This window comes from Acanthochromis polyacanthus, chromosome 5, assembly GCF_021347895.1.
Source record: "Acanthochromis polyacanthus isolate Apoly-LR-REF ecotype Palm Island chromosome 5, KAUST_Apoly_ChrSc, whole genome shotgun sequence".
NCBI lineage: Eukaryota > Metazoa > Chordata > Actinopteri > Pomacentridae > Acanthochromis > Acanthochromis polyacanthus.
The window spans coordinates 41,719,271-41,733,606 of NC_067117.1; the positions used below are offsets into that span (position 1 = coordinate 41,719,271).

General features: G+C 43.5%; 1 protein-coding gene across 1 annotated transcript; it reads right to left on the reverse strand.

Moving 5' to 3' along the window:
* Positions 1–6,321: 6,321 nt before the first annotated feature.
* On the reverse strand, positions 6,322–14,001 carry LOC110968360 (odorant receptor 131-2-like). Its single transcript, XM_051948087.1, has 2 exons — positions 13,852–14,001; positions 6,322–7,236 (listed from the first exon to the last, which is right to left on the reverse strand). The coding sequence occupies exons 1-2, from the start codon at positions 13,999–14,001 to the stop codon at positions 6,463–6,465; spliced, it is 924 nt and encodes a 307-aa protein (XP_051804047.1). The 3' UTR covers positions 6,322–6,462.
* Positions 14,002–14,336: the final 335 nt, after the last annotated feature.

Sequence of the window (14,336 nt, forward strand, 5' to 3'; positions counted from 1 at the left end):
AGACATGACTGATGGTTAATTTAACCATTCCAAATTGGCTACTCAGTTAAATTAATTATCAGAGGAGGCGGGATAGGCGGCTGGATGGAGGAAGTGAGAAGCTAGGCAAGTTTTCCTCAAATAACAGCTTAGACGTTCTTCAGCACCCCTCTGAGTTAGATCTCTCTGGGCTGTGGAACTGGACCCACAGGATGGAGAAGCTGGTCCAGTGATTCGCTGATAACTGATTACCGGTAAGTTAATTTAGGAGGTCACTGGCTCTGAGGATCAATAGTGTGTATGTGCGTTATTTAAATATAGCAAGAATAAAATACTGAAGAGTCCAATCCAATTTGATATCCTAAACCAAAGCACAGCTGTAAAGCTGTCTAGTACATGCAGTGGGTATAATAAAAAGACTTTTTTGTTCAGATGTTTAAAGAATAAAACCTTGGCAAATGTTATAGATTTACAAGTGCACAAGACATTCTAAAAAGAAAGACTGACTGGCTGTTTTAAATTACATAATTACAAGAATTTTCTTTGGGATTTTTGAAGTTGTAACTTAACCTAACTTCATTGTAAATGAACAGCAAACAATAGATAGAAAATTCACCACGGCTTAGCATTATTTGTTTTCAAAAATGTGCAATCCATGTAAAATGATGTGAAATTCTACTGTACACTGTATGTAAATTTACAGATGCTCTTACAGTAAAGATGTAAGTTTCTAACATTTGTCTGTGGTGCATACAACTGAATGTAGCTTAACCTCTCAGGAATTCCCTCAACAGTCACATGTTTTTCAAAATCTGTCAGAAGATTTCACAGATTTAAGAGACAGGACCCGAGCAGAGAACCTCACTACCAAGGCAGGAATGGGTATAAAAAGATTTCATTGCCAGGAAAAGGGGAGGTGGAGAGGGTGAGGGGAGCCAGGGAGCGTGTGGGAGAATGCAGGTGGAGTGAGTTCGAGTTGAGGGCTTCAGGGCTGGGGATCGGTGGTCGCGGTTGGTTCTGGGGGGAACCAGAATGCGGCGGCTGGTGATGGACTGATCCCTGGTGGCCGGAGGCAGGTGGAGGACGAGGAGCCGGTGGGGAAACGGACGTCAGAGGTGTGGAGACGTCAGACGCTGACGATCCGGCAGGGCCGAGGTGGTAGGCGGCCCGAGAGACGGCTGACGGTTCCGAAGCCTCGGGGGAGACGTTTAGGAGGGAAGCCGCAGGAGGGACAGGAGCCGGTGGGGGCCAGGAAACGAAGCGGAGCCGGGGTTGACAGATGAGTCTGGGGACGCAGGTGGGGGAGTTGACCAGGGGATCCAGGAGAGGAGGCTTGGTGCCAGGAGGGGTCCAGGAGGGAATCTGGGGGGAACACGGCAGGAGGGGATCCAGGAGTTCAGGAGGGGAAGCCGAGTTGGGGGTCCGGAGGGGGGAGACTTGGTGCCGGAGGGTTCCAGGAGGGGAGTCGGGGAGAACACGCCGGGAGGGAGTCCGGACAGCTGGATCTAGGTGAGGCAGTAGGGATAAGTACGTTAGTTAGACCCTCCAGAAAAACGCAGGCAAAAATCCTTGATTATGCGGGCTAAAATCCTTGATTATGCGGGCTAAAATCCTTGATTATGCCAATAAACATGCAGGTTTTTTATGACATTTTATGCGGGGAAATTGCGGAAAGTTGCAAAGTATGCGAATTGTTGTGAAATATGCAAAAATATGCGCGATTCACCTGCCGTCTGGCCACGGAGTGATGTGGGTCTCCTCTAATCAGACACTGGGACTGCTGCAGGGTTACTGGACTGACAGCCTGTGCTTTGGGAGGGGGAGAAGCTCACAGCAGCACCTGCTGCTTGTTGAGGACAGTAACTGCAGAATGATCCGAGTTTTCCTGTCAGTCTCCAAAACGGCCGAAAAAGTCGCTGGATTTGTGGCTAGTCGCTTTTGACAAAAAAAGTCGCTAGGACGCTTTGAAACGTCGCTAGATTTAGCGAGAAAGTCGCTAAGTTGGCAACACTGGTGCCAGCGCTCCGCATCAGCTGGTGCTTCTAGTGTGTGTGTGAATGCGTGAACTGATGACGTCAGGCCGGGCGTCATAAAAACTCACTCACAGCTCCACTTATATCGGTTATAGTTTTCTCATTTTATGCGGAAATTGTGAAATCAAGCGGGACCCGCATATTTCTCTTTTTTTCGTGGAAATGTGAAATTCTTGCGGGAATTATGCACTGTTTTGTGGGAATTATGCGGCCTTTTGGGAAATAATTGACCCCCGCATAATCAGCGGCATTTTGGTGATTAATGCGGGAATTCATGCGATCGCATAATCTCATTTTTCTGGAGGGTCTAGTTAGTACACAGTTTACAAGTAGAGAGCATGAGAGGTTACAGAGCGACTGACTGGTAAGTCGAGTTCAACAATCTGGCAGGGTGTGGAAGGTTCAGCCGGTCTTTATTGTGGTTGTTGTCATCAGTGGAATGAGATGCAGCTGTCCAGACTCCGGGGAGGCGGCTAATCTGAATGGAGGCAGCCGAGTGGCTGCACTCCACTCGGTGTAGCGCTGAGGAGAGAAGGGAGCAGGAGAAAGGGAGAGAGGAGCAGAGAGAGGGAGAAAAAGGGGGAGATAGGTGGGAAAAGGGGTTTTGGGATGCCAGGTAGGATGGGGGGAGGAGGAGGCCCTGACAGAAGAGCTATGTGTTGTTTAACTTCAGGAAACAAAAAAACACAAGTCATTTTCCTATTCATCATTTTTGAACAACTGTGGGTAACTTCAATATGACGCTTATGAGGATTTTGATGCAAAACTACTAAATTAAAAGTAATTTTAACAGGACACTGTGTTTGACAGAATGATGCATATTGTATAAAATGTTAACTGACTTACGTTTTTGGTTGTGAGTTAGTAAGTGGAGAAAAGAGCTTCTAGTTGTACTTTTCTGCTTTTGTTTTTGTACATGCTCAAAATCTATATTAAAAAGCAAAGTACAACAACTGTATGAAGTGGGGACGGTTTTCATAAAGGTTCTTAATACACATGAACTCTGAACAGGAACTAAAAATCTGAAAACATTACACTTTACACTAATAACTGCATATTATCTCTCTATATCTCTCTCTCTCGCTCTCTCTCTGTGTGTGTGTGCCTGCCCATGTTTTTGCTATATTGTGGGGACCAAATGTCCCCACAACGGTAGAAAAACCGAAAACCATGTCACTTGTGGGGACCTCATTTCGGTCCCCACAAGTTCAAACAGTGTTTTCTTGGCCATGTTGTTGTTACTGAAAAAAGTGAAAGTGCAAAAACGTTTCTTTAGGGTTAGCGATTGTTTTGGTGTTGGTTAAGGTTAGGGTTAGGGTTAGGGGTTAGATATGAATGGGAGTCAATGGTAGGTCCCCACAATGATAGCAAGACACACACATGTGTCTGTGTGAGTGAGTGTGTGTGTGTGTGTGTGTGTGTGTGTGTGTGTGTGTGTGTGTGTGTGAGAGAGAGAGTATGTGTTTATCTATACCGGTGGGGACTTCAACCTGACTATTGTTATATAGGTGGGGACTTGTCTAACGGTGGGGACCTAAAATGAGGTCCCCACGGGGGGAAACAGTAAACAGAAAAAGTAAAGTGCAAAAACGTTTCTTTAGGGTTACGCATTGTTTTGGTCTGGGTTAAGGTTAAGGTTAGGGTTAGGGGTTAGATATGAATGGGAGTCAATGGTAAGTCCCCACAAGGATAGGAAAACACAGTGTGTGTGTGTGTGTGTGTGTGTACTTGTTTCTGCTATACCGGTGGGGACTTTGACCTGACTATTTGCTATAAAGGTGGGGACTTAAAATGAGGTCCCCACGGGTGGCAACACCGTTTTCTTGGCCATATTGTTGTTAATAAAAAATGTAAAAGTGCAAAAACGTTTGTTTAGGGTTAGGCATTGATTTGGTGATGGTTAAGGTTAGGGTTAGGGTAAGGGTTAGGAGTTAGATATGAATGGGAGTCAATGGTAAGTCCCCACCGGTATAGAAAAACAAACATGTGTGTGTGTGTGTGTGTGCATGTGTGTGTGTGTGTGTGTGTGTGCGTGTGTGTGTGTGTGTGAGTGTGTGTGTATTGTAAGCTGTTATACTTATCATCTGATATACACTACTTGTCAAAAGTACGCCTTCTGATTTAATGGTTCTTCAAAGTAGCCCTTTGCTTTGACTCCTTTGATATATATATATATATATATATATATACAGTGTTTCCCCTAGGTTGAGAATTTACTTGTGGTGGTGGGCCGGGCGGTGGAGGGGGACTTCGCAGTGTTTGATAAGTGCATTCAAAATAATCTAGTCAATATATATATATATATATATATATATATATATATATATATAGATATATAGATATGTATGTATGTATGTATAATACTTTTCATTGCAGGAAAGCATTGACAATAAATAATCCTTGAGAGACGGCCAAGAGTGTACAAAGCGGGAATGTAAAACAGAAAATTTTACGGTAGCAGCTCTGGGGAAGAAGCTGTTCCTCAGCCTGGTAGTCTGTGTTCTGATGCCCCGGTGCCTCCTCCCTGATGGCAGGGAGACAAACAGGGAGTGTCCTGGGTGGCTGACATCCATACAGATGGTCTGTGCTCTTCTCTGCATGCGCTTAGTGTGCACAGAGTCCAGGTGCAGGAGCTCAGCTCCCACGATCCCCTGTGCCATCTTTACCACCCGGGACAGATCCTGTCTGTCTTTTGCTTTGCAGGAACTGTACCATACTGTGCAGCCCTGGCAGAGGATGCTCTCCATGGTGCTTCTGTAGAAGTTCTGAGCAATTGTGGGGCCAGACCAGCCTGCTTCAGCTTCTTCAGGAAGAACATCCTCTGCTGGGCTTTTTTCACCATTGTGGAGGTGTGAGCTTCATGAGGTAGAACCTGAAACGGTTTTTGCTTCACAGGTGTTCCTTATCCTGGAGCATACATCCATCCATACATCCATCTATCCATCCATCTATCCATCCATCCATACATCCATCCATCCATCATCTATACACCACTTAACCCTCAGAGTCATGGGGGGCTGCAATCTATTCCAGCTGACTGAGGATGAAGGCAGGGGATACCTGGACAGGTAACAGTCTGTCACAGGGCTACACATAAAGATAAACAATCACACTTACATTTACACCTACAGACAATTTAGAATAATCAGTTAACCTCAGCATGTTTTTTATGGCGTCAAATTTGGGTCAAAAGTCGCGCGTACGCAACACTCTCTCTCGTACCCTGCGCGAGCGGAAAAAGTCTCCACGGGCGCAAAAAACATTCTGCGCGCGCGTGGCAATGTCTCTGTGCACGAGGAGCCTCTTACGCGTGTGGAGACATTGCTACTCGTCCGTGTATGGTGCCGTAATTATCCGTGGAGCTCTGATTTACGCGTGCGGGGAGAAGACTTTTGACCCTTTGTGGGCGGATACCAGTGCTCGCCACAACCTCCCTATGATTAGCTGTCTGCAACAGCAAGAACTCACCCCCCCGCGCGCGACACTATCTGGCGCGCGCACGACTTTTGACCCAAATTTGACGCCATAGTTTTTGGACTGTGTGAGGAAGCTGGAGAACCTGGAGAAAAGCCACACATGTACAGGAGAACATGGAGACTCCATGTAGGAAGATCCCAGGAATGCCAGGACATAAGCAGGGATCTTCTAGCTGTGAGGTGACTGTGCTGAGCACCACTGCCAGGACATGAATGTGTGAAATGTTGTCAGCATGAGTATGAGGAGAGTATGTTTTAAGAGCTATGGGGTAAGCGATCACAGAATGTTTCGTACGTGTTTTGGAGTAAATGTGAATATTGTAGCACCGTTTTTTTTGTTTTAACTCTCTGATCCCCTGCATTATGGCCTTGTGTGCTGGTGCATTTTCAGAGCAAAAGAAAAGCAAAGTGAAGAGAGTGTTTGCATTAATGCATTCCTGGACGTCTCTTTGTTGGACCTAAAAGGATCCAGATATACATATGCAAGTTAAACACCACTTCCAAATGTGCAATTGTTGCAGCTGATAACAGAAGAATTTATGTGCTTTGTTCAGACCTGAAACATTATGGAGTTAGCAGAAGTATTTCTAGCAAGTAAATAAACCTGGTGGACTGAGAAAGCTGCTCATTCTGAAAGGCTCCACCTACAAACTAGATAAAACTCAGACTGGCAAAGCTTGGGGAGACTTAGTTGCAGGAGAGTACAGGAAAAGCAGCAAAGAACTTCTTCATACTTTATCATTTTATATTAAACATATTTTTTAATGAATGTTTACCGAATGAAACCTTTAATAATTGCTTCTTATGCACTGAAAAGTGCCACGAACACATTATTGTAAGTGTTGGAATCTAAACCCAGCCCTGACCTTCACGGATTATTAGTTAAACTTGATATTTGCCAGAATTTCTGTCCAATGTAAAAGGAGAGAAATGTTTTTAGATGTGAGGCAAAAAAAGATACCTAGCTTAAAATGTCAAAAGCGATGTGACCTTACTCTGCAGAACATGTGCCTTTTCAGGTACTTCCTATAAGTTTTGTCTCTTATGCCGTAGATGATCGGACTGATTGATCGTGGCAGTACCTGGACAGTGATATAAAAAGCAAATAAGACATCTGAAAAATTCTTTGGGAACCATTGCTGCACGGCTGTTAACACAAAGGGTATTGTATAAGCTGTCATACACAATAACACCTGAAAGCCATGGAGGAGGATTGTGTTTCGGGCTTTCTTAGCATCCCCGCTTGCTGATTTTGCGGTGAACACAATTTTGAAGTATGTGTAAAATATAACAAACCAAACCATGACCAGATACACAATATATGTAATGTCCCTCTTCTTGGTGAGGTGGGGATTTGGAAAGGCAGTTTCCCTGAGGCAGAACACGTAGGAACTGAAGTACTCCAGGGGCTCTGTGGCCACAGTGACGAAAAGATCAGGAAGGACGGACAAGACGGTGGTCGCCCAAATTAAACCAATCAACATTAGCACTCTTTTGACGGTGCAGATCTGACTGTGGCGAAGGGGGATGCAGATGGCGACGTAGCACTCCACGGCCATGCAGGCCAGATTCAGAGGGGTGTTCTCAGTGGTGAAGAGCGCTATCAGGATGATGGAGCAGCAGACAGAGATGTGTATTTTGTAGAGGGTGTAGCTGATGAGGAACAGTAGGACGGTCAGCGTCACCTGGATCATATCGTTGATCACCAGGTGGATGAAAAGGATGTACCGTGGATTCATGTAGAAGATCTAGAGGGTGGAAAGAAAGACAAGGGAGGGAAGTGCATTCACTGGTTTGTTACAAATGATTATGTTGAATAATAACCCAAACATGTGTTGTAAGTTAGGAACTCTGTAACACCTTTGTGAAATGAAATGAGCTATTTCTAAGTTTCTAAAGGTAAAAGCCACGTTAATCTTTCAAAGAAAGTTCTGCAGACAGTTGAAGAACTTCAGTAGTTTGGATCAACATGAAACTCTTTTCTTCAAGCTTTATTACCAATGATTAAGAATTAAGAAAAGCCTCTTTACATTGTTAAAAGCAATTCTTGAAAAAGTCTGACAGAAAAAAAATTCAGAAATTGTGGAAAGAGATGTTATCCATAATTTAACAAAACAAGAAAATTTCATAAAATAACCCTTTTAGAAGTAAATTCTTCTCAGTCCTCAATATGCAAAATGTTTCTTTAAATAAATGGAAAATATCTGTAGAATGAAGATTTTTCTTTGTCGATTTAAATACTGTATGCGTTGTATGTAAGCTATAGATGAAGGAGATGATAGTGGACATGAGGAAGGAGAGGAGACCTCAGCAGCCACTGTACATCCAGGAGCTTGAATTGGAGAGGGTGAGCAGCTTTAAATACCTGGGCGTTCACATCAGTGAGGACCTAACCTGGACACTCAACTCCACACAGCTGGTTAAGAAGGCGCAACAGTGGCTGTACTTCCTGAGGAGGCTGAGGAAATTTGGCATGTCACCTAAGATCCTCAGCAACTTCTACAGCTGCATCGTTGAGAGCATCTTGACCAGCTGCATCACCGTGTGGTATGGCAGCACTACTCCTATGGGCTGCAAACGTATGCAGAGAGTGGTGAAGACTGCTGAGAAGATCACCAGAACTCCACTGCCCTCTCTGCAGAGCATTTACCACCAGAGTCAACAGTAGAGCTGCCTCCATCCAAAGGGATCCCACCCACCCCTAGCACGGTCTGTTCACACTTCTACCCTCAGGCCGGAGGTACAGGAGTATCAAATGCAGGACCACTAGATTAAAGAACTCTTTCTTTCCCACTGCCATCAGACTCCTAAACTGCTGACCGGAGTTTACACCAGCAGCACAATACTGTACTGCCATATTTGCATTTGTATTGTATTGTATTTTTATATTTTAAATTTTACACTTGTGTTATTTGTTCTATTTTAAATTTAAATTTCTATTTATATTCTTTTAAATTTATTCTTACACATTAGGCATTAGGTGGACAGCAGAGTAAGAATTTCATTGTACAGGGAAACATGTTTCCATACTGTGTACATGACAATAAACACTTTGATTCTTGATTCTTGAGTCTATGACCACACATACTAAAAGCACATAACAGATTTTTGGTTTGGACATTATTTACAGTTTTAGCCTGTTTCTCTTTTCAGTGTGATCAGTGTGTAAATTCATATTTTTTGTGTGATTTTACTAGATAATATCTGGAATCTAACAAAACAGGAAATTATGCACAACAGTCTGAGAATTATTGATAATTTTTCAGTCCACCGGCCTCCTTTCCATGACAATGATGACACGGCTGGTGGATAGATTATGGAGCGTACTGAGGAGCAGAACATTCCAGAGCAACACACAAATATCCAAAGACCCTCTCCCAAAGCTGTAAACTTGGTAAGACACCATTTCAGGAGACAGCTAACCTAAAATTCACCTCCAAATAGAATATCTGCTGATCGGATGTTTACTACTAAAGGACCACTCATGATACCTTTGGAGACAACAGGATGTCTCCTACCTCCACCAGAATCTGATAAGAGTCATAAAGTGTCAACTGTGAGGAAAACCTCTGCAGGACTGGCATTCTGATCTTCTGATCTCCTAACCTAACACACAGAACTTTATACACAGGAGTGAATAGAACAGTTTAAATCAGAACATTAAAGAAATGCACCATCATCTGAATGACGATCTGGACTAAGTCTCTGATACCAGGCTGATAAGGACCAGCATGGAAGAAGAACACATCCAATCTGAGGTGTTTGTGAAAGATGCACACACATGATACACAAGCACAACACCCTCTCCTCTCTCTGTCACAGACCACAGCCAGAAAAGACACAGAGAGACTTTTTACTCTGAGAATGATAACAGGTCGGAGCTCGAGGTACAAGCTGTACTGGATGGGAAACCAGGATGGGATTGGTGGAGTTGTGATCTTCCTCGCAGTAAAGTGGATAGACAAGGTGTTTGACATCTCTCGAGTATCAGACAGGATCCTTGTGATGAAGATCTGTATCGACAGACTTGTTCTTAACATCATATCAGTATATGCCCCACAGGTGTGATTTTTTTTTTTTTTTGTCTGCAAGTCCGATCAAAAATGACACCAACCACTCATGGTGCCATTGCTTAAGCTTCATATGCAATTTTTTTTCTTCTTCTTTTTTTCTTCACCCACAGGTGAGACTTGATAGCAGTGTAAAAGATGACTTTTACAACAAGCTGCTCAGTGTGGTGTCCAGAATTAATGCACAAGAAAATCTATACATCTGTGGAGACTTCAATGGTCACATTTGCTGCAACCCTGACGGCTTTGAGGGAGTACATGGAGGAAATGGCCATGGGCAACGTAATCAGGAGGGAGAGCGTATGTTGGAGTTTGCGATTGCCCATGTCCTGGTTGTTGGCAACTCATTCTTCAGGAAACCAGAGCAGCAGCTCATCACATATCAGTCAGGTGGATACAGCAGCCAGATTGATTACATCTTTTGAGAAGGGGGGACCTGAAGCTAACCAAGAATGTCAAGGTCATTAACGAGGAGGAATGTGTATTGCAACACAGACTCCTTGTCTGTGACACCTCACTGAAGTTTTCCCCACCACAGCGCAGGCAGTACATTCCCAAGCTACGCACATGGAAGCTTAGAGACCAGGAGCATAGGTCTAAGTTTACCTGCGAGATAGAGACAGCCTTACAAGCTGCTAGCCCCCAAGGAACAGTTGAAGAAATCTGGCTGAAGCTAAAGTCAAGCCTCCTTAGCACCACAGAGAAGGTATGTGGCTGGACAAAGAAGGGACCACCAAGGAAACAGACCTGGTGGTGGAATGATGAGGTTAGCGCAGCTGTGAAGGAAAACAGAAGGTGCTGGAAAGCTTGAAAGCAGAATGGATATGGGAAAGAGACCTACGTTGTGGCTAAGAGACAAGCTAAGCTAAGCAGAGGAGCTGGAACTACAAAAACGTGCTTGATGGAAAGGACAACATCTTCTGCATTGATAAGCAAATGAGGCATCAAAACCAAGTTGTCATCGGGGACAAGTGTGTGAGGAATGACTGCGGTGAAATGGCTCTAGACGATGAAGTCAAGAAAGTAGCATGGCAAGAAAATTATCAGAGATTGTTGAACATAGAGTTCCCCTGGGACTCAGAGCAGTTGTCGGTGGCTGACCCTCTCGCCGGACCTGCAATACAGATCACCAAGAAGATGGTTAAGGAGGCTGTGAAGAGTTCAAAGAGTGGTAAAGCAGCTGGACCATCGAGCATCACAGCCGAGATGCTGAAGGCCTCAGGTGACAACTGCATTTCCTACCTCACCAAGCTACTCAACAGAGTCATCAGTGAAGGTTGTATTCCAACGGACTGGGACACGAGCTATGTGGTGAATTGCTACAAAGGCAAAGGTGATGCACTTGAGAGGGGCAACTACTGGGGCTTGAAGTTGCTGGACCAAGTGATGAAGATTCTGGAGAGAGTCTTAGAGAAGCTGATTAGAGGGATGGTCAACATTAGTGAAATGCAGTTTGGGTTTATGCCAGGCAGAGGAACAACTGATGCAATATTCATCCTCCACCAACTGCAAGAGAGGTACATGGAAAAGAACAAGGCTGTCTACTTCTGCTTCATTGACCTGGAAAAAGCATTTGACCATGTCCCTAGAGGGGTCCTGTGGTGGGCAATGAGGAAGGTTGGTGTTGAGGAGGGGCTGCTTAAGGTAGTTCAGGCTATGTACAGACATGCCAAGAGCAAGGTCAGAGTGGGTGACACTTACAGTGAGGCGTTTGACATCAGGGTTGGAGTGCACCAAGGATCCATTCTCAGCCCCCTCTTGTTTATCATTGTGCTTGAGGCCATCTCCAGAGAGTTCTGTATTGGTCTTCCATGGTAGATGCTGTATGCCGACAACTTGGTTATCATCGCAGACACCATGGAGGAATTAACCAACAGAACAAAGCAGTAGAAAACAAACCTTGAGTGCAAAGGACTGAGAGTGAATATGGGCAAGACCAAGGTTTTGTGTAGCGGCAAAGATATGAACGTCCTGGTAGACACAGGTAATTGGCCATGTGGGGTGTGCAGGAAAGGCGTTGGGAGAAGCGCCATCCACTGCCAGGGATGCATGCACTGGATCCACAACTCCTGCAGTGGCATCAGAGGAAGACTCCAGGGTGATCCAACTTATAGATGCTCTCGCTGCCTTGGAATAGCTAGGCCTATAGATGGACGACCTCTTCAACATGTGTCTGTGGATGACCAACAGCTTGACACGGTCGGCAGCTTCTGCTACTTAGGAGACACAGTCTGTGCCGCTGGAGGATGCGCAATCAGCATTACCTCCAGATGCAGAACTGCATGGGGTAAGTTTAGAGAACTCCTCCCCATCCTCACCAACAGAACTGTCTCACTTCAGACACGAGAAAGTATCTATTCTGCCTGCGTAAGGAGTGTACTACTGTACTCAAGCGAATGCTGGCCATCAAGAAAAGAGGACAGTGTACGGCTGGACCGCAATGACAGAACAATGGTGAGGTGGATTTGCGGAGTGAAAGTGGAAGATCAGATTAGCATGGATACATTGTATGAAAGGCTTGGCATCCCATGCATTGAACAGGGCATGTTCATAGAAGTACATCCTGGATAAATAAATGTCAGCTGCTTCAAGTAGAGGGGAGCAAACCTAGAGGAAGGCCTACAAAGTCATGGAAAGGGACCATCAAGGAGGATCTGCGTGCCTGGAATCTCTCTATGGACATGGCAGATAACAGGGATGATTGGAGAAAGAGACTGCGAGATGCCAGAAGACCGTCCAACACCCTGGAAGGGGTCCAACGGACGTAAAATGCATGATGATGATGATGATGATGATGATGAATATTTGCTGCCTATGTCCTCTTTTTCTTATTATTACTGAATGCATATGCTTGTATGATTAAACATGTTATAAGTTCACTTCAATGTAGCCTAAACTCTACAATTTGTAAGTTTATTCTTATGTTTACACATTTTATTATTATCTCAGGAGCCATATGAGATACATGTGTTGTGTTTGGTGTCATTTTAATCATTTATTTGGTGTTATTTCAGATCTGTGATCATCATAAATATTGAACAACTGGAATTCTACATTTAAGAAATGAACTAAGAGTACATTTTTATTTGGCCTCTGACCTCTCCTGGACAGTAAAGCCCAACACCGTCCCATGAGAGGAACACATCCATGATCGGTTAGATGCTGATTTGAATTTGGCTCCATAAACTTTGTATATAGAGGAAATTCATTTGAATGCAACTCAGTCTCAGTTTGAGTTTGTTTGTTTTTTGTTTGTTTTTTTAGTTTCGTTTAGTTTTCCTTTATGAAGAATGTAACTTGGACTTTCAGAAAAATTCAACTTGGGTTTGTAACTGGGCTTGAAACAAAGGACCATAGGAAAATTGACTCTTAGAAGAATGCAACTGGACTTACAAATTATTTAAGAATTACAACAGCACGAATATTTCCTTGATAACTCTGAGCTTTGACTCTTAGTGTTTTTACTTTAGCATACTTTTGCAAAGCAAACCTGCCAATGTTCCTCCTTGTCTCTGCGTTCCTGAAACAACGCATCCATCAGATCATCACAGCAGCCTCTCTCTCACTACTACAAAGGCTACGCTAGTATCACATTCCATCTGCTAAATGAGTGAATTTACAAATTACAATTTCTTTTCCAATTACAAAGTATTTCTGAATTCATCACTTTTTCTACCAACTGCTTCCAGTGATGATCACAGTTCATTACTTTATCTGCATTTATTCACTGTCTGTTGTTGTCATGTCGTTGTAGTTTATTGTTTGTTCGCAGAATTAGTTATGTTTTTATATAATTATCATCAGTTCTACTGTGTATTTCTTTGTTTTGGGAAATGGAGGTCAGTGAAATCAGAGTTTATGACTTTCATAATGAGAGTGATCAACTTCATCTTAATCAAAGTCTCTTTGGAGAACCTGGAGAAAACCTGGCAGGGAGAACATTTAACCTCCATACAGAAATATCCCAGGGAGGCTGGGACATGAACTGGGGATCTTCTAGCTGCAAGGTGACGGTGCTAACCACCAAGTCACTGTGAAGGCCCTTAGAGGCAGTATGAAGAATCTAAAAAAACCCACTATATTTTATTTGAAAAAAAAACCTGTTATATCATCCAGGAGAATCCCATATTTTCTCATTTCAGTGCTCAAATGGAAACTTTCAAATGGGTAAAACATAAACTAAATGTATTCATATTTAAACAAATTGGAATTAATAGTTTTCACATTTGTTTCCAGCAACTTTAGGAGTGACTGTAGGTAGAGTCATCTCATGCAAATAAAGGAGTGTCAGACCTGGTGCTTGCGAAAGGTTTGAATGAGCGCAGCATTGATGTAGTTGATGGAGATGCCGAGGACCACAACGATCATATTCTTGACTACAGCTTTGGAGAAGGAATCCCGGTACTCTATAACCACGGTCACATTGGCAGATGACACGTTCATGTCTTACAGGCTGAAAAACTACCACAGAAAAAAACATGTTAAAAACTGTATGTTGTAATGTGCAGAAACATTAAAAAAAAAAAAAAAAACTTAAAATCTGTTTCACACTGCAGTCTGACACCACACACTATTAGACTCCATGAGAGCATGACTACACAGTTTAAAGTGTTAAATGTGGTTAGCTATACACTTGAAACTGCACTATGATAGTTTTTCACGATAAATTATCCATATTTACACTATCGTTCAAAGGTTGGGGTCACCCGGAGAATGTCATGTTCTCCATGTAAACTCCCACTTTTATCCATGTGCTAACATAACTGCACAAGGGTTTT

Excerpts from the sequence above, each read along its gene's own strand:
- LOC110968360 (XM_051948087.1), bottom strand. The coding sequence starts at position 14,001 with ATGAACGTGTCATCTGCCAATGTGACCGTGGTTATAGAGTACCGGGAT. Across the intron at positions 7,237-13,851 it reads AAACCTTTCGCAAGCACCAG|ATCTTCTACATGAATCCACG; the intron begins GTCTGACACTCC and ends TCCACCCTCTAG.